The following is a 20,955-nucleotide window of genomic DNA, read 5'->3' as shown; positions in this document are numbered from 1 at the left end:
TTTGCAATATCGTCACTCTGCTTTGCTACATTATATCCACGTGAATTTCAGTGTCACAAAGTGACCCACTATTTCCCACTCCTTTAAGCTATGCCTACAAAACATCTGTTTTTCTCTGATGCTTACTGCAAAACAACAAAAAATTTAACTAAACAAAATACAAGGAAAAGTGGGAGTTTACAAATTTAATGAACTCATGCTTTTGGGTTAGAAGTTTTTTTTAACTGAAAGAGTCCTTTCTAGCAAAAAAAGAAAACAGAAGTGGGAAAATAACATAATCTGATAAATACTTTATATCACCCACACTTTGCACGATTTTCACTGCTTACTCGATGTGAACTGTACACTTTTTTTATTGGTACTCAACCTGAACTTTTTTTCCAATACAACTATTAACAATAACTTCAGAACAGGCCTCCTGAAGCAGAACAAAAGGAAATATCATGAGAACATTATTATTATTATTATTTATTTATTAGCAGACGTATTACATATAACAGCTTCACACAATCCCGAGTAAATAAGTCCAATATCACATCTCTGTTATCATTATGCTTTCTGGCCATAATCTAGGAGAAATGTTTCAGACCCTAATTTTACTAGGGCATTTACTTCATAAGGAACAAAACTTATTAAGCAGAAATAACAGCAGATAATCATAAAGACAACCTGGGCACCATTTTCAAAAGCATTTATTTCAGAAGATATGATGTGTCAGAAATTATTCATTCACTGCGACCCAGTCAGTCAATTTACAATAAACATTTGACCATAGGTAAAATGAAAGCATAGTGTGTGGGACTCCTGGAAGACTCCAGTTTACAGGCAATAACCCTTATTATTATATAAATACTTCTGAACTTCTTGTTCCATACCTTATGAAAGAGCAAATAGCAAGGTTCCAATAAATACAGGGTTATACACCACCATTTGATTTTAATTTTAAGTTACAAGACTTATTTTTCTTTAAATTGGTTACATTCTGGCAATCTTATAAATCTACAGCTACACATCATGCACAGAGTGTATCCTCTAGCTACTTCATATTTGACGTCTCTCACAGCTGCTGGAGAACCACTAACTACACACCCTTCCATAGTGTTTCAGTCTAGAGAACAGGATTTCTATAGCAGCTCTGAGTGACATCAGTCACACTGTGAGCACACAACCCCCTTTATGAATGGGAATGTGTGAGACTCAAAAATAAAAATGATAAGCATGTTACTTAGAGTTCAGGGAAGACTGTATAATACTGTATATTTGGAGATATTTGCTCTTAAACTCTGTTTCAAACATTTTGGACCCATTATGTATTAAGCTTCAATTAACTAAATGCCACAAAGACATGTTCTCTAGATTAGTATCATCTTGCGCATGACCTCACCTGGGCTTGATAGTCTGCATTTGTTTTTCAATCCTCTGGGGCAGTATGAATTACTGGGATTTATAGTAAAACAATATAAATACTGTAGCAGTCATAGCCCTAGAACTCATTATCATCATTAGCAAGAACTTACTCCCCACTGCCTGCAGGGGATGCAACCAAGAGGACTAGGCCTTAAGCCATGGACCCCATAGGGCTTTTCCACCGACAAGGAGCCGGTGCCACGGTGCCTAATTTGGACCCATTTTTTGCTTTTCCACCGCAAAAAGAACTGGAGCCACTTTTTCTGGCACCAAAAACTTGCTGGTCTGGAACCTAAGACCCAGTGACGTCAGGGCCGGGGCGGGTAAAGACGTGTTACAGCGAGATTATGATGAGAGTTAATGCGGACACAGATTGGACAGACATGTTGTTAATTAATGAACCCGTCATTCACTGATCCGGTGTGACGCCGAATCCAGCGCCCCTACGAGTCACGTGTCCCGGGTTGGTTTGCGTTGATTCATAATGTATTAACAAATTCATTTTCTTAGCACAGGGCGAATTACACAAAACACACATATTGTACAGTAAGAGATCAAATACACAGTAAGATCTGTCACAGTGATGCGCTTTGTGCTCACAGCCAGCAGTGCTGACTGGATAATTATTATTATAATTATTATGTATTTCTTAGCGGACGCTCTTATCCAGGGTGACTTTCAACACATAGGAGCATCGCTGCGTGTCTGGCAACAGTGATTTGGGACCATCATCCCAGACTTCATCAATCAGCACAATTTCCCATCAAACCATTACCATCACCTGAGATCTCCGACAGTTTATTGATCTGCCCATGACTGTGCTGCAAATACCCCCAAAACAGCCACATTCATAATCAGTAAGCTAGCCTATAGTCATTGTTTTTAAACAAGAATAAAAGTAAAAATACGCCACAAAATGAATGAAAATGTGAACTTGTGTGCGTGGTGACGAATGCATGTTAACTCTATATTGTATTTTATTCAATACAGTAAAAGTGTCTGAAATAGCGAATCGGTGTAAATCCCTTAATGCATCAATAAAAATAAATACAAATAAAAGGCTGATCTTATTATCTTCGCATATTCGTATAGCTGTATTTTCGTTTCTGCATGTCTACATGTGATCTCGCATTTGTTCGTTTTGTTTTTTACAGTGTACCTGTGCTGTGTGTAGATGCTGAGTGAGTTTGATTGTGATGTATAACAGGGTTTAAGGTCGCAGTCCTCGGTGCTCATTATTACTGCCGCGTTTCTCTTCTACTCCGCGCTGGGGAACGCCCACACCAGTGACGTCAGCGTTCGGGTCCAAAACCGGTGGAACGCTACCAGGGATCTCTTTTCTCCTGTAGGAGTTGTTTTTGATCCTCTGTGCCTAATGGTTAACTTTACTTTATGCATTAATAGCACAGGCTTGAGTTGATTTCAATGTGTAAAGCACTCGCTGGCAACTCTGCAAAAGCCACTATACCGAAATAAAGATTGATTAATTGATTGATTGATTGATTGATTGATTGAACTTACAGCTATACTTTAGGAAAACATGCACTTAACATTGCAGTAAGCTATTATAACCTTTGATTACAAGGTTTTTTTTTGGTTATAACACCAACAATAATACAAAAAAAATGCAGTAAGACTTTTCTGATTCTCCAAATCTCACTCCACTTTATTCTGATAAACTGTGTAAACTAATACTTTTTCACTTTATCCAGCTAACAGTGGTATTACTTCAGTAATAGGATTGAAGCTGGGTCATTCTACCTAAATATAATTTCGATACATGAACTTTACTAGTCAGGAAAAAAGTTCAGGCTACTGTTGGACCAACAATGAAGCATTCATTTGAAACGCCACTGATATAATTAAATAAGAACTGACAATAGTTCACAAACTGTTGAATCTATATGAGAAAATTAATGTGCTTTATCTAAAAATACATATTTTAATAAATATATAAATATAAATACATCATATTTCTAGTAAATAAAGTAACTCATGCTGTGCAGATTATATTATTTCTGTTTTCAAACTGGCTCCAGACTGAGATGGACCAATTGTGTTAACTGTCTGGAACAAATGGGTAATAACAGTAAGCAAGCAGGAGATATATCATTGCTCAATCATTAAAGCTTAAGATAACTATATAACAAAATACTCACGTTTACTAAATGTAGTCTTATTAGTTAAAATTAACATTAACGTACAAGTATTACATAACAGTTGATATCACAGGGATTGTGTCTGCTCAGTGCATAGTGATTTAAACTTGTCAATAAGTAACACCTATGCAGAGGTATCTAAGAACAAACTGAGGTAATAACATACATGTTTGCATTACACAGAGACTTCCAATTATATTGGATTACACTAACAAATCTATTAGATAAATTAATTTTGTCAAATGTGGCCAATACATGTGAACAGATACTTGGCAAACACTATATTTTGTAAGCAATTTAATGCTCACTTATTAGAATTACCCACAACAAAAGCATAAGCACACAGAAGTCCAACAGTTGAAAAATTTATATTTTGTCTAGGCTAAGTATTGACTAATGTTCAAGGGAAAAAAGTAAAGTTTATGGACAAATGCACTTAGTTAATAATAATAATAGAAAAATACATTGACAGTTAACTGGGTTTTAGAGAATTGTGTGGTCTAAACATACAGAAAAACTATCCTTGTACAGAAATAAATATAAAGAAATCCAGTCAAGGGAACCATTCCAACAACCTCAAAGAACAAAAGTAAAAAGCTGAAAGAAGAAAGTGTGTGTTTTTATAACCTGAGATTAAATGTGATTTATGCCATATATATTTTCAAGTTTTTGTTTCCTAAATATGTAGAGTGAGCCTTTGCAATGTTTTAATTGTTGTATGCAGTTGGATACAACTTCTAGAACAAAAATAACTTCCTCAAAGAAGCCTTTGGGGAAACAAATCTGAGTCACGAAAAGCTATGATATACACTCACCTAAAGGATTATTAGGAACACCTGTTCAATTTCTCATTAATGCAATTATCTAATCAACCAATCACATGGCAGTTGCTTCAATGCATTTAGGGGTGTGGTCCTGGTCAAGACAATCTCCTGAACTCCAAACTGAATGTCTGAATGGGAAAGAAAGGTGATTTAAGCAATTTTGAGCGTGGCATGGTTGTTGGTGCCAGACGGGCCGGTCTGAGTATTTCACAATCTGCTCAGTTACTGGGATTTTCACGCACAACCATTTCTAGGGTTTACAAAGAATGGTGTGAAAAGGGAAAAACATCCAGTATGCGGCAGTCCTGTGGGCGAAAATGCCTTGTTGATGCTAGAGGTCAGAGGAGAATGGGCCGACTGATTCAAGCTGATAGAAGAGCAACTTTGACTGAAATAACCACTCGTTACAACCGAGGTATGCAGCAAAGCATTCGTGAAGCCAAAACACGTACAACCTTGAGGCGGATGGGCTACAACAGCAGAAGACCCCACCGGGTACCACTCATCTCCACTACAAATAGGAAAAAGAGGCTACAATTTGCACAAGCTCACCAAAATTGGACAGTTGAAGACTGGAAAAATGTTGCCTGGTCTGATGAGTCTCGATTTCTGTTGAGACATTCAGATGGTAGAGTCAGAATTTGGCGTAAACAGAATGAGAACATGGATCCATCATGCCTTGTTACCACTGTGCAGGCTGGTGGTGGTGGTGTAATGGTGTGGGGGATGTTTTCTTGGCACACTTTAGGCCCCTTAGTGCCAATTGGGTATCGTTTAAATGCCACGGCCTACCTGAGCATTGTTTCTGACCATGTCCATCCCTTTATGACCACCATGTACCCATCCTCTGATGGCTACTTCCAGCAGGATAATGCACCATGTCACAAAGGTCGAATCATTTCAAATTGGTTTCTTGAACATGACAATGAGTTCACTGTACTAAACTGGCCCCCACAGTCACCAGATCTCAACCCAATAGAGCATCTTTGGGATGTGGTGGAACGGGAGCTTCGTGCCCTGGATGTGCATCCCACAAATCTCCATCAACTGCAAGATGCTATCCTATCAATATGGGCCAACATTTCTAAAGAATGCTTTCAGCACCTTGTTGAATCAATGCCACGTAGAATTAAGGCAGTTCTGAAGGCGAAAGGGGGTCAAACACAGTATTAGTATGGTGTTCCTAATAATCCTTTAGGTGAGTGTAGAAGCTGTCTCCCCAGATAATTCCTGGCCCCTAGTCTCTGTTCTCATTCACTTTGCCTCCCTCCTACAGGAAATGGACAGTGCGCCTAGACAGTTTTACTCCTGGATTCGCACTTCAGCATGTAGTATTGGGTTCCATCACAATGAGGACCATGGACGGGAATGGTCTCTACTGAATTAATCTGCTTCAAAGTTTCCACACAATTAAAAGCACTGCCTTGTTCACTAACATAAATGGCTTTAAAAAGCTATATAACAGAAAATGCAAATATCAAACAGGCTCAACTGGAAGTACTTGTGTGTCCCATATGGATATCTAATACCTCTATCAATATAAATGAATTAAGTAATGTAACTTTATGAGGACAATGGTCAATAAATTCAGTGAGCAGACATTTACACTTGGACACAAATTGCCCTTTAGTTATCGGTCTTGTCTCAGCAGTCTTCAGTGTAACCGGAGAGACTGTGTAGCAAACGTCTCAGAAGAGTTCCAGTGGAAAAAATGAGAGACTGATTCAAAACAATATATCATAAGCTAATGTTTCCTGGTACTATCCAATATCAAGCTTATTTGTAATTGATGTGACCAGTAAAATCTGAACGATCTGATATGATGGTTCCACAATTCTACTGCAAAAAAAACATGTTTTAGAGATGTGGGAATATGCCCACACAGAAGAAAAGTACATTACAATATCTTATATGAATAATTAGAAGTGAATGCCTTTATGTTTAAGGTCTTTGTAGCATTATGGCCAAAGCAGAATTAATGTCTCATCTAATCCGAGGAGAATTAAAACAATATTTTTGGGGAAATGGTTCTGCAACTGCTGTAATCTGTCTGAAATAGTTTGCTCATATTGTACATAAGAGCCTTGTTCCCTGCATTGAACCTCCCGTTAAAGAAAAGTGGATTTTGTTTTATTATATAGATCCTCTTCCTTGCAATAAAAAAATAAATATAAAAAGGCTTTTCTCTATTCTGTGTCTGTTCGCACTACAATCAAATTAGCTTTAATATTCATTAGGATGCTTAAGTTCCTCATTACATGTAAGTCAGAAAGTAATACTCGTTTGCAGCCTTCTGCTTCTACATCCTGCCAAATGGATTTAGGATCTTGTCTAATCCAATCTGCTATGTATTTAAACTGGGTGGCCTAGTGATAATACAAAAAATTAGGCAATTTCCAGACTCCCTTATTGGTCAGCAGCTAGTCTGGGAGCCTTATTGTTCCAAAATAAATTGTGGGGGATTTAACAAATCAGACATGAAAAAAAAAAAAAAAAAAGATCTTACAATTTGCATGTGATACAATATGAAAGGTAATACATTCATTAAGAGGTCTGCAACATAGTTTGAAAAGAAAACAGATTTGGTTTAAAGTTTAATTTTATAGAAGTTGAGAAATATAGAATAGAACACCAAGATTCCCAAGTACTTACGTTCCCAGACAATGCTGAACATTAGCCCTGCAATTAATAACGTCTCCTCCAATGTCTCTGTATAGTTTAACTTGAAATCCCTTTGAACCATTGTAAATAAATCTCCAAAATATGCAACTTTGGTTAAGAAATGCCAAAACAAGTGAGTACACAGAACTCTGAATAAGTCAGATCATCGAGTGCACATATTATATAAATATTTATTTTAAGCTCAGTTTGTGTTTCAGATGCTATTGCTGATTGCTTTAGCCAGTGACTGTCTGAGCTCTGTGAACATCTAAAGAGACCATGAACACCCCTTCCTTGTTGGCCTCTATTAAAAAAAAGAGGAGGATGCAAGGCAACTGTTAATTGATTAAATATTAAAAGCCACACCCAATTAATATGTGCATCCTCTAAATGCAGCTTCACACCACAGATAAACAATTTCCCTTGAAATGACCAAAGTCTCTATCTGAATAAAAAAAGAAATACAGGTACTGTACCATTCCTAGAAATCTTCAAATGGTACTGACAGTTTTGCACAAAGCCTGTTCAGAATACATTTTACACTAAACTGGTTCATGTCTCTTTGTCGGGAATTATGGAAAAATGTGGATGTCTTTAAGTAATGGGGAACGGTTATATAAGAAACAAGGATTTTTCAGTTTTTATTTTATTTCAAAATGTATTAATTTGTGGCTGGTTGGAGAACAGGAGGAGAACTGTATTGTACTGAATGGACAAATATTTGCCCTAATAAGGGTGCCAAGATGTCCATTTAATTTCTTTAAATATTTCTGTAGTGAAGACAAATACCAATCACTCCTGTGAATAAAGCCGGGCTATCTTAACTTAGATAACTCTGATGCAAAAAAAAAACAAAAACAGAAAAGATTTAGAATATCTAGAATAAGAGTCTGGGGTGAATTCAACATTTTATCAGATGTACCAAATACTTCTCTTGAATCTTTCATGGAGGCATAGTCAGGGTGTTGTGTAATGAAACGTGCTAGATGGCACCTGCGATTATTAAGGTGTTTACAATGTTTCCTTTTTGGCAGAAGGGAAGTCTGTCTACTTATTGAGAAAGCAAAGTATTAAGGGCCGTTCTGATGATTCCTCAGCAATCCCATTTCGTTTTAAGTAGGATGCCCCTTGTGTTCCCTTTCAGCAGTAAGCAGCTGTAGTTCTATATTTTTCTGTTCAACCAGTAACTTTATTTTTAGCACTACAACAGGATATAATTATGGCACTCAAATAAGACTTGGTGGTTTCCCATGGTATTGAGAAGTTAGTATCAAGAGTTCTTGCATTCTTCTGCATAAATAAACACATATCTTTCCGGGCCGCAGCAAAAAAAAAAGAAAAAACAACAACTCTGAGATGAGGAAAATTGATCTGTTGCGCTGCCAACACTCTGAGTGAGGACAAGGCATAGCAAGATCTAAAAATACAAGGGCGTGTTCAGAAATCTGAATTGACCATATCCTACAACCTTCAACCGGACCAACAGAAGAGCAGGGCTCTAGAAAATAGGCCAAACATTAAAAAAATAAAAGCATTATAGGGAGGAGAATAAAATGCATAGTACCTCCCTAAAGGATTCAAGGAAGCTCAGGAAACATGTCCATTATATTAATAAGAGTGTGATTTAGGGCACTGTTTTGTTTTATCCCTTGGCAACCTATCAACTTTACTGTCAAGGACAGTTTCAAACCCCATCAGAGCCACAGTGATAGGATACACAGATGCCAGCAGCACTGTTACATATAGGAAAAACTGGGTGACTGAACTGGGAGTGGTAATTACATTTTACTTAAGGTAACCTCCTCACACCTGCATGTTAAGACACAAGGTCCTTCAGGAATTAATCCATATATGATTGATTATTTATATTAATTGGGATTCCAACCCCCTACTATGAGCAAACCTGGAAGTTGAGAAAACCCAACCTAGACACTCACGTTCCTCATCTGGCAAAGTCGGTATGTTGAAGTGGGCGGGGTTTTTTCCCTATAAAAATTAAGTGTTCATTTATTTTAATAGAATGATTACTGTTCTCAACATTCCACTTTGTAACCCAGTTTGACTTTGTTTACAGTAGAAATGGTGGAGGGGGAGACGTGACTTATACGAAACAGGAAACAGAATGTGTGTGCATGTGTGTCCCACCTGAATCCACTGTTGAGGTGGGTATGTCAAGAATACCAAAGAAGAAAATATATATATATGATCATCTGAGTATGCCAACAATAAGAAAACAATAAAAACTATCTAAACAGACAAATAAAATGATCAAGAACAATACTGGGCATATGGCTAAATATCAGTTTAACTGTATTTTAGAGGTTCTAGATTCCATTTAGGCACACATAAGAAAAAAGTCAACAGAGCATGAACAATACTGTTCAGTTAATCCACTTTCTTACTCATTTCTAAAACTATCTAGAATTCCTAGAGCAATGTTTACTTCTGAAAAGTCGGTCACATGTCATAATAATGGGCACCAATTCTTAATTAATTAGGAATAACAGGAACAACACATGAATACCTTGTGCACTTCATCTGAGTTCTGCTGTTCATCACATGTATAATAAGGTTAGGGCCAGGGTCAGTGATAGAGTTACAGCCTAGGTTTGGGGTTGGGGCTTATACATGTGATCAACATCAGAACTCTGTGGAAGTGTATGAGGCATTCATGTGTTTTTCTAATAGGATTCATACATTTAATTAAAAAAGGATGGGTGCCCCTAATTGTCAAGTGTGATCATAAAATCTTTACCTTACTCAAACAATTAATCATTCTTGAACTACGTAAACTGTGCCTATCCTGCAAAAGTTTTCCACTTTCCATACTGTCTTTCTTGTGACTTGCAAGCAAAGAAGACACTTCACTCTTTATATAACATGTTGCTTGGTTTCCCCAACCAAGTTTATACAGGAAGTCAAAAACCTCAAGATCAACTGCTTCACTAAGCTCTTATTAAACAACTTGCTTTATTGTTCATGCACTGGCCCACTGTTAAAATCCATTTCACTTTTAGTTCCGTGGTTGGCAAACTGTTTATTTTGGAGCCAACTTTGTAAGAACCGATAGGAATTTAACATCAGATAACCACATTCTCCTCAGCAGCCGCCCTTGCTTTAGTTATCCAGCATGTACAGAACATTATAAGGACTTATTAAATACAGCACATACATTTATTATTATTTAAACTTAGGTGGTTTCTAGTTTATTTCATTAGGCATCAATTAAATCAGTGTCTTGGGGGGGAAATGCTTTCATGCATTGTTAGTTTAATAAGCGTCTAATGATTTTCTAAACGTCCAATGAGTATCCCTTTGTTTGGGGAGGAGGGTGACTATTCATGATTTTACCAAAACTGCTATTTGATGGCCACAATGTTGTTTTACACATTTCTTTTTTCTAGCATTGCGTTGATTGAGTGTGTTGAATAATACAATTATGTGTACATTCATGGGGTTACCGATAGGATTCTGTTTTACTTTCACATTTAAAATTGCAAATATTTACTCTTAATGTGCTGTTTATCATAAATAGAAAGCACAGTCCTAAAAGTGGTTCCTGGCACCTCATCTGACAAAAGTGACAACTTTGTAAGTATTATGAATGTCAGAAAACAACTGGGGTTCTTATTACCTGACCATGACCAATTGCACTGCCTCAAAGGTATTTTTTCAGTGTAACAGAGTCCAAGTAAAGTTGAGGAAGTATCGATTAGGGGCACTTATGAAAGATTAATGGTAAGATAGCACACTTGGTGTCAGTCACAACAGTAAAATTAAACAATAGATTGGTCCATCCAAAAAGTACCCCGTTCTGAAGAGAGGGAGGGGTAAAAATGAAACAGGATAAAACAGAGTCTCCAATCTAATTGCTGACTACACTTCCAATGGGGCATATGGGGTAATGAAAAGATCAAGTAACGTGACATTTCTGGATGGCCTTACTTTTACAGGTTATTAAAAAAGCTTCCATATCTTGAATAGAGATTCCTTCGGATGTTTCCTGTATAAAGTCTATGATGCAGCTTTCTAAATTGCAGAATAAATATATTATAATTTGGAACTTGATGTTCTGTATTGGAGCATATGACCTAAGGGACTGACTAGAAAAATCAAGAAACTAATTATTACAATGTTAATAGCATGGAAAAGAATCAGCTGTTGTACACATACTGTATTATCTGTTTTTCCTAGAGCTGAAATTAGATCTAAAGCCAATGAAGTGTCCTATTTCAGAGTATCTTTTTTTTCCTCATGTGAAGAAATTAACTACAGCTTAACAATATGACCTGCCTCTTATTAAAAAACGGATGCAAATGACAAATTCTGAAAATTACGAAAACAATTTTTGTTTTACTTGAATAATGATATTTTCTCAGACTATTACAGGAACTGTGAATCATTTTAATTTGGGGTGGTAATTAAGACAAACACAAACAGAACATGTGTATCTAGAATATTCAAGTTAAGTTAACCTATTCTCCACTGAAAACGAATCAGCCCAGATAAGACAGCCATAATGTTGAACTCACATTAAAAGTCGTCACCCTTGCAAATTTCCCATTCTCCATTTGACGTGGCTTTAGAAGGCTGCTATTGTGTTGGTCTCCTTAACAATGATAACAGTTGCAGACGTCCAATTGGTTTCCTTACAGTACAGTCTAAACCTCCATCATGTTCTCAGTCACAAAACATAATTCACGTCTTCACCGTGTGTTTAGGACACAGAGAATCTCAAGGACAAGTATATCAGCATGCATCTTATTCAGCAAACTGAAAGACAAAGTATTAACAAAGGGCGATACTCCCTGAGCAGGACTGTCAGCAACCAGATGAAGAAAAGTCAGGCTGCCTCCGAGGGTGTACAGCCAAGTGTTCAGACTTTTAAGATGAACCGAGCATGAAGTTATAAAGGTGTAGAGCGAATTAGTGGAGGGGGAGCAGGGGAATGAGTTTGCCTCTGCGTCTTAGCTTGAATCAGATTGGGTTTAAGAACTTGATCCCAATCCAGCAGGCCACCCATGTCAGAACAGGATAGCATCTATACACATGGCTTTGGGGTCTATCGGTACCCTCTTTACATCTGACTAAAAAAGGAAAATGAGAAATTCTAGAAATACTGAATTTTGCAAATGATGTATGCCAACAGTTAGTAGTATTTTTTTCCTGGGTTATATTTGAATATGTTAATTAAAATGGTTGTTATTAATGATACTACTACTACAAATTATTATAACAATACTTATAGTAATACCCATATAGTCTGTGAATTCCCCCAAAAAGGTTAATAATTTTATTTAGCAGTTGAGAAAATCTTTATATGTGCTTTTTTTTTTTTCTTTTTTCTGACATGAACCTATCTTTTTCAGCTTTGTGAATAGCACATCAAACAGACACAGCAGTGAGTGGTTAATGTGGTTCATTTCCCAGCAGTGAACAATGGCTGTGAGTCACGGTGCATGGTGACTGGAGCTTAATAGAGCTCTCTAGCACCAGGCTTGGTCTGGATGAATAAAAAACTAAAGAAAGAGACAACACTGTGCAGCATTATCCTTTGCCTTCAGACCGCTGATACGACCTCCACTACAGCTTCATGGTTACTTCATTTGTAAAATAAGGCATCCATAGTTGGGTTTACATGCAGGTAGGAAACTCGGTTCTCTTACCGCAGCTGTAAGAATGTGACTATGTGCACATTTCATTCAAATTCCTTCCTCTTTGGACAGAGCAGCAGGGCAGGGTAAAAACTGCTCTCCAATACACAAAATCTGCACTGATGGACTACAAAAAAACAATGGCTTTATGCACAGAAAGGCATGCAGAAATATATTAACAAGAGTTGGTAGAACAATGTAACCCCTCTTCATCATGTTTGGGTTCTTTGAATCAGACACTCTGAGGTGTGTCCGGGATGGCGATCGGAGTTGATAGTCTAACTCCAAAAGCAGTGCTAGCTCCTACCAACGAGCGTCATCAGCCAATATTCTAACTATGGAGATGTATTTATACTAATCAAAATAACAAATACAGTTGAATTAACACGTGGAATTGGATTGTGAAACTAGAGATCCAACGAATGCATTGTCTTTTTTCATGGTACTTAAAGATCACAACTTCCATTACTTCTGTACAAAACTAAACATGTCTTTTTCTTTTTTTAAAGATGCCAAATACAGTCCTACTTCACAGATTAGTTACAGGCAATGCACAGATTATATACTTAACCGTACTGTACATGTACCATTGTATAATGTCTACAGTAAGCAAAGGTTTAACATGATAAACAAACTGCTAGGCTAAACCTACAAATCTGAAAAATAAACAAATAAAACAATTTTGAAAATGATGTGCTAGTTTTGACAGTCACCTGCCTTAACCCCAATGACATAAGATGAGTTGGTCAGAAGAGTGAATCTGAAAACTGCAATAATCTTAAATACACTTGTGAGATAATCAGGACTGAAAGGACAGCAATACCAGAGCATATATTGCTAAGCAGTCATTTTGAAAAGTGTGATTTCAAATGACAGTAAACTTAAAGGAAACAAAAAGCAATATAAAGCATTACTCATGTATCCATCTGATTATCTCTGTAAAGTCTCTGTGTATCCATCTATCTATAGGTAATGTGTCATTATTTTACTTTTAAATCAAAATTAATTAGAAGATTTCTCAATAATGGTTGAATTGCAAATGTTTTAGTAAACTCTCCCTGGTCTACTGGACAGATGAAGGAGGTCAAATGTAGGCACATCTACAGCTGAATTTTTTATGTAAACCTCTGCTTCCATTTCTGGTGTTTTAGGGTGAGCTGTCCATGATCACTCTTCCTGGGGACTAATACTTATTGCGTATTGCCGAAGGAGTACTCAATATGCAACAGGAGTGCTGGGGCAGATATTACCATTTTATTGTGGGAGGCTCCCCTTTGAAAATGTATAATGTGTTTCTGTTAATGTTTGATTGGGTGTGTGTTTTGTCACATAGGGTGAAGGTTGCAGGGATAGGTGCTGCTGACAGGGGTGTTTGGACCTGTAAGGTAGTCATGTGACAGTTAGGGTAAGGGATATAAGGCGGTGGGGGGTGGATGTAAAGACAGAATGGTCCTCTTCTACTGATTGTGTTGCATCAATGTGTTGGATGGCCATAGATTAAAACAGTGTTGTGAATTAAGGGACACTGTTCAGCCTCATTATTAAAGAAACTGGTGGTTACTACAGCATTTGGTAGAATTGCACTATACAGGAAAAAAACTTATACAAATCACACATTCACTCAAACTACTGAAAATATGTAACCAAAAACACCAGACAATTTTTCTTTTCACATGTGAAAGAAGGCGTAATTTCTTTCCACCACTCCATTTTTAACACATACTGAATACAAAAGTAAAAGCTTTTCCAAATGTACACAGTGCATAAACTGCACATATATAACTATTCGTTTCTTAAATGAAAAAAAACAATCCCAATTTAAGAAGACGTTTGCTGGTACAGAAGCAAAACTGCATGTACTATGTGACCCTTTTCTGTCAGTGCAGAAAAAGTATTAGAAGGGAAATCAGTTCTTTCCTCGTGATTATACATTTAATAAATTCAGTTACAGTCTGAAAAATGGTCCTGTTTCTCAACTTCAGATGCCCACAGTGCCTTCTGTGTGTCCAGTAAATAATGTCCATTTATATTTCTTTCTGTTTTGTGTGAAATCACAGGCTGCTGAAAGTGAACTACTGACATAGCCAGTGTCTTTAAAGTAATGGGCACGATAAGGTTGTTTGATTACCTTCATCACATAATATGCAGAAAGCCTCCCAGTACTTGGTGATTTTTTGTGTGGCAAAGGATTCCTCTTCTGACCGCATGATTTTGGTTTTGCTTAGTGAAAGATACAGGTCAGTTATGAAACCAGGCCAAATGTTCAAGCTTAGAGATGAATATTTGCAGAGATATAACCAACTGTATCTCTACACTTGAAATGGGTCTAATTTGGGAGGGACTTTGATGACCTAATCTAATTTCGAATGTCCGGAACTCTTTAAACGCTTTGTGCACAAATGGCCAGTTCAGTTTCTGTACAATTCATGGAAAATAATTGTTGCTAATTACCAAATAATTACCAATTCATTTTCATTTTAAAGTAAAGGATATCTGAAGTTGTTTAAGTGTGTTAAGAACTAACTTGACTTTCTGTATGAGACACTGTATACATTTACCTTCTCGAATGTCTGATTTACTGACCCCACAAAATGTTTCATGACCGATCTTTCAATAGCCTTAACACCTTACAAGCGTCAACAGCCTGAACCTTGTTGATTTTATATATGAGTCTTTGAATGACGTATGAAGTATGGAAAAAGGTATTTCCATGCAATGTGGTCATCTAGATTACAGGTACTACTACATGTGACACTATGTTCTTGAACAAATACTACTCCATGCCTGTGGACAGCAGACAGCTGAGGATTTGTTTATTTTTTCAGGTCACGGGGACATTAGTCTATGGCATACTGGAGGCATCAGACATTAGGAATATACATTTCAATGGTATATAAACAATCCTGGTTTGTAGAAAATGTGGCATGTGATGACAATAAAGTACAATAGGTAGACAATGGCAGTGCTGCACACAGAATGTCAAACAAATGATTACACTCCAAAGCAATTTAAAACAAATATCTTGTTCATTTACAAATAGACAAGGGCTTGAAATCACTTCCAGTTTTTGAATTATCACATATTTTAAACATGTATTGTTTTACTATAGCCACTCCCTACAAAAAAGGTGCCCATCAGCAAATATTAATAATGATGTGTGCATTTAAGCCCTGGAGTTCATATCTTACCTTTATCTTCCACTACACCAAGTATCAGCTAAACCAAACTCTTGTGGATTTTGGTTGATTTGACACAGACTGACGTAATCGGTGAGTACAGTGGACTATTTTGGGTTTGGTGTGGGCTTCATTCTGTCAATTGTATTTCTGAATTTAGGTTAAAGAGGATGACAGTAACGTCCACAACGTGAAACTTGTGTCCTGATGAGATTAAGGGGGTTATTCATTAAGCAGTAAAGTGTGACTTAATGCACCATTTTGCAATTACTGTGATTTTAATGCTGTAAGAGGAAACTCTTAATCAACTTGAATTCCTGCAACCTATCACACTTTTCTAGAAGAATTATTACTATTTAGAAACCACACTCTTAAATAATGAATCAAGACAGCTGTGACTACATAAGGCTAATGTCAAGAAGATTATTTTTCTGACTCACAAGCACCTTAGTGTAAAAAACTGAGCCTACGCTCTCCAGGTATTGTTCCAATGAGGTTCAGAACATCATTTATAACATTGATATGTGATGGTAAAGGTATCAACTATTCTCAGACAAGGTGGATTTTAAGTACTTCAATACATATAATGTACTTAATTAAATCTGTTGACTAGCAACACAATTTAACAAGTCAAGTTACAACAACATTAATGGATTATGCATAGGGTGTGCAAGTCCTTCCAAATGTATGGGCTTACCACTGAGTGATATGTACTATACCTTTAAATGTATATTCATTTTTCTTTCATACTTCAATTTCAACACTAGTGTTTCGGTAAATCACCATCTCAACTCTTAAGGTAGGCTAATAACAATATAATATATATATATATATATATATATATATATATATATATATATATTAAAGATTTACTGTTTGAAACATTTTAGGAATTCAAATTCAGTTAAAGGCTAATCACTGCTATTGGAAATGTAGGGGGATAATTAATAAAAGGTCAAATAACAGATAAAGTAATATCTTGGTTCAGTTGTTTCAGTCACAAACATAGGAGGCTATAAAAAGGTGGTGCAATGTCAACCTGGGGCCCTGGGCAGTGGGAATCTCCCGGTCAAGACCTCAAACGTCTGATTACAATTATTTTATAGAAAGTGTGAAATATTCATTCCTGCAATACACTGCTTACTAAATGTAGATTGAAGTTTTAAATCTCCAGAGTGTTTTGTGCTTTTTAATGATAGCATTTGCCTGCTTGAACAAACCCAAGCTGGGCGACCCCTGTCCCAGCCCCGGCCGCGGACAGCAGCATCAATGCCCGGCCGGACAAGGGTGGGACAGCCCAGCTCAGAGGACACTCCTGCGTCTTCCCTGGCGGACACAAAGCTGCTAGAGTTAGTGCTTAACATGCATTTACTTGAACTGTTGTGACAAAGTAAAATAGTCTGCTAAATGAAACGTGCACAGAAATTATTCATCACTGGAAACACACGCAACAAAACCAGTACCATTCAACGTCCGACCATCGCCACACAGGCAGTATGCATTGACACCTACCCAGTAACAGCAGCCGATGCGTCTGCTTATATTCCCGCTTCTGCTCCTTCAGAGCCCGGTCGATATTTTTACTGACTTTCTTCGCTTCCTTCTCGGCCTCCTTCTCCTCCACCCGCAGTTTGTCCCAGTTTTTCTGCTGCTTTTGGGTGCTGTGTTTCTGCAGCAGCTGCAGCTGCCGGCTGCGGTCCGGTCCTGCGCTCCTGCCTCCTCCGCCACCTCCATTCTGCATCAGCACTCCGTCGACGCTGGTGTCCCCACGGCGGAGGTCCCCGGCGGACAGCTTGCCGGCGTCCCCACGGCGGAGAGGCACCGTCTCGCCGTATCCCCCCGTGTCTCCGTGGCGCAGGTCCCCAGCGCGGAGCGGCACGGTGGGGTCGGGCGGCTGCTCCGAGTCCGAGGTAGTAGCATTGGAGATGGAGCCGCTGGGCTCGCCGAAGAGCCGCGGACGCAGACTGTAGCACAACCCCATGTTTTAATATTTTCCTATATCTGTTGTTTAAAATGTATTTCTATAAAACATAAAACAATTTTTTTTTAAAAAGACGCCTTCTCTTAGACAACCCAAGTCCGAGGTTCAGCGCTTCATGATCACACGGTAGCTCCAAAAATAGGAATTAAATCCACATTTGGGTCGAAAAGGTGAGTAAATTATGCCCTCACATTTGCTACATGCCATTTTGCATTTTCTCCAGTCAGTCAGCTTGTGTTCCTAGTTGGCGGATCACCTGATCGCTCAGTGGACACTGCTGGTCCACCTTACCGTAAATCAGCCAAAAGCGCCCCCCTGAAAAGCGCTGGCAGCAGCAAGGGAGTATAATACCGGGCGACAGGAAGGACAGTTTTGTTTCTCAAGGACATCAGATGACAGTGTTGGACTTCTCTAAAAACATAGCACTCCCTGCCCCAGAATGACACCCCAACGCTATAAAGCACCACATCATTACTTTTTACCCCAATGTACGAGGGAGTTTACCATGCTCAAGCAATTGGCCGTCATATTATGCAAGTGTGTGCGTATGTAAGAGTAAGCGTGCTGGCTGTGTGATGGTCATGTGTACACACAGAGACACACACATGTGGGTGTTGCCTGATCCGAGCTGAAAGGCCGGAGAGGTACAGTCATTTTATCGCACAGATGTGGTGGTGGGTTTTGGACACTTTCACACCGGTATTGTTAATTGTTTGGTAGGCTCCTGGCATAATTGGGATTTTATCAACAACGCACTCATTTCTTTGTGCTGTGGGGAGGTGGGGACAACACTACAGGCCTACTAAATACAGAGCCTGTCCCAATGTGTAAAACAGTAAAACTGCCCACCTCAACAGTGATTTTTAATGCTTTGCCTGGGTTGTGGTTGTATATGATGCAATGTATTGCAGAGGATCTCTCCATCCTCCCCCGCTGTCTGTGGTTTTCTCCTCACACCACACAGCAGAGGTTTACTGTAGTGATTTCTGTCATATTTGCATGTATTGAAAATAGGGCATATATGCATACAGTGTCCTATCTCCTACAGATCCCAAGTCCAACCTATCTGACTTAATTCATGACGTTCAATCTAATTAAACACTTCCACCAACACCACTACCACAATGCTATAACATTTTCCCTTTTATTTTTTACGAAATTACACAGTGTCTATTTATTCTGAGCCCCACCTCACGGTTCCCTTAACAGTCAAGTAATACCAGGAAATACTAAGTACACAGTACAAAAGGAAAGTGCAACCAGGGCTAGAACTGCGTAGGTTAATTTGGTCACTGGATTCTTGCACTTAATGAACGGTTCCTTTTCATGACAAACATTGATAACATATGACCCAAGGCACCAGGGAAATATTGCTTTAGGTACATATTACTGCATTTAGAACAAGTAAATAACGTTCTGACCGTCAATGTTTTTGGCTATTCTGAAATGTTCATTTTTTCACTCTAGCAACAAGTAATCAAGATTCAAGAAAATCTGAAGGGCTCAAGTGAAGGTGAACTAAAGCTAAACGGGTTTCCAATGCATCTGGGACCTGAAGAGGGATCCCATGAAGAGAATAATTTTTGATCAGAGATTTGCAGTTTGAGTGGAATGTCACATGGGTGTAAAAGTTAAGGGGTCCCATGACACACTAAAGGGGAGTTTGCCACACTATCCCGCCAGCTCTCTGTTAGATCTCTCAGAAATGACCGGTTAAAACGTGTGCAGTTGCATTTGTGGTTGTCTGATGCATACAATAAAATCCAATTGGGAATTAGATAAGCGTTTCACAATTCCACCAGTCTAAACCACAGTCTCTAACCTTGGCGGGTGTTTGGATTACTCATTCTGAAAGCGAGAGATTTGGATAGGCATTTTACTTAATCTTTAAAACAAATATTTTTATTTCCTTATTGACGTTGGTGGCCGAATGATTTCTTAATCAATCAAGTCCTTTAATAACACTAAACAAATTGTTAATGTTCTGTTACACCGTTTTTAAAGGTACATTTTGGTAATTCATTGGTGATTCATTTAGTTTAATAACCATTTTTCATTCAGCTATATTATTTATCAGCTATATATCTTCAGAGTTGACTGAACTCTGATTCAGCCAATAGAAAACTGAAGATTCCAGTTAAGACAGGGGTGGTGTAAACTTTGGACTGTCACAGTATTGATTTCTATATAATTAACACACACATGCTTCAGTGTTTTTCAGCTATACCATAATTCATACATTTGTACACAGACATAATTAATCCGTCCCCTTTCTCCCAGTTAATTTTCAATTGCTTTAATTTAAAATGAACAGATATAAAGTGATAATACATGTAGATGTGTAGATGTAAATGTGGAATTATATTTATGGCAACGAACCTTTGCACATATGAAGATAACATTGTTTACCAAATTACCCTAGCTACCACTGACAGACATATCATTATCATGACTTAAATTAATCGTTATCAAAAGGCCAGGATTGTGCCAAAACTCTTTTTGTAATAAGAAATTATATAATAAAGTTGGCTATACATAATAAATGCTTTGCCTGTTGAATGATTCAATAATAATAATAATAATAATAATAAAAGCTTTGTGCATGTTATATAATTATATATTTCTGGATCCTTAAAAACAAGAGCAAGAATGTGATCTACATTATTAACTGACGCATACTGATAGTTGATCATGCTTTGACATCTAAGGAAACAGCTGGACAAAACTTCAATTGAAATTTTGTTTTGCCATTAAACACGTCCAAACTGTATTTATTAAGACAAGGTCAATTTAGGAAAAATTGTAGGCTACCAAACTTTCTAATACAAATAAAGGGAGATTTATACAATCATGTGAGGTAAAATAAGCAGTGTTCAATGTCTATGTACCAACATCGGATGCAAAGGATACATTTACATGTTTAATGTCTCAGTATTAAATACAACGTATATTTTATGTGAAGTCGAAAGCTACAGTATCACCATGCTGAGAGTGTACACTTAAATGTTGTGCAATCTAAATTGCAATGCAGTAGGCTACATTACAGTAACATTTTCAGAACAGTAATACAAAAAAGACATATGGTGGTGGCAT

At 37.6% G+C, this 20,955-nt stretch overlaps 1 protein-coding gene across 1 annotated transcript in view; it reads right to left on the bottom strand.

Moving 5' to 3' along the window:
* The window catches only part of gnal2 (guanine nucleotide binding protein (G protein), alpha activating activity polypeptide, olfactory type 2), a 128,549-nt gene extending 110,413 nt beyond the window's left edge, over window positions 1–18,136 (bottom strand). Inside the window, exon 1 of the mRNA XM_066719141.1 lies at window positions 17,394–18,136. Coding sequence (XP_066575238.1) covers window positions 17,394–17,862 — 469 coding nt within the window. The 5' untranslated portion in view covers window positions 17,863–18,136. The remainder of the gene's footprint in view (window positions 1–17,393) is intronic.
* Window positions 18,137–20,955: the final 2,819 nt, after the last annotated feature.

The sequence above is a fragment of the Amia ocellicauda genome, chromosome 2, assembly GCF_036373705.1.
Source record: "Amia ocellicauda isolate fAmiCal2 chromosome 2, fAmiCal2.hap1, whole genome shotgun sequence".
Classification (NCBI taxonomy): Eukaryota; Metazoa; Chordata; class Actinopteri; order Amiiformes; family Amiidae; genus Amia; species Amia ocellicauda.
The sequence above is the reverse complement of the archived record's forward strand: the minus strand, read 5'-3'. Positions and strand labels throughout refer to the sequence as shown.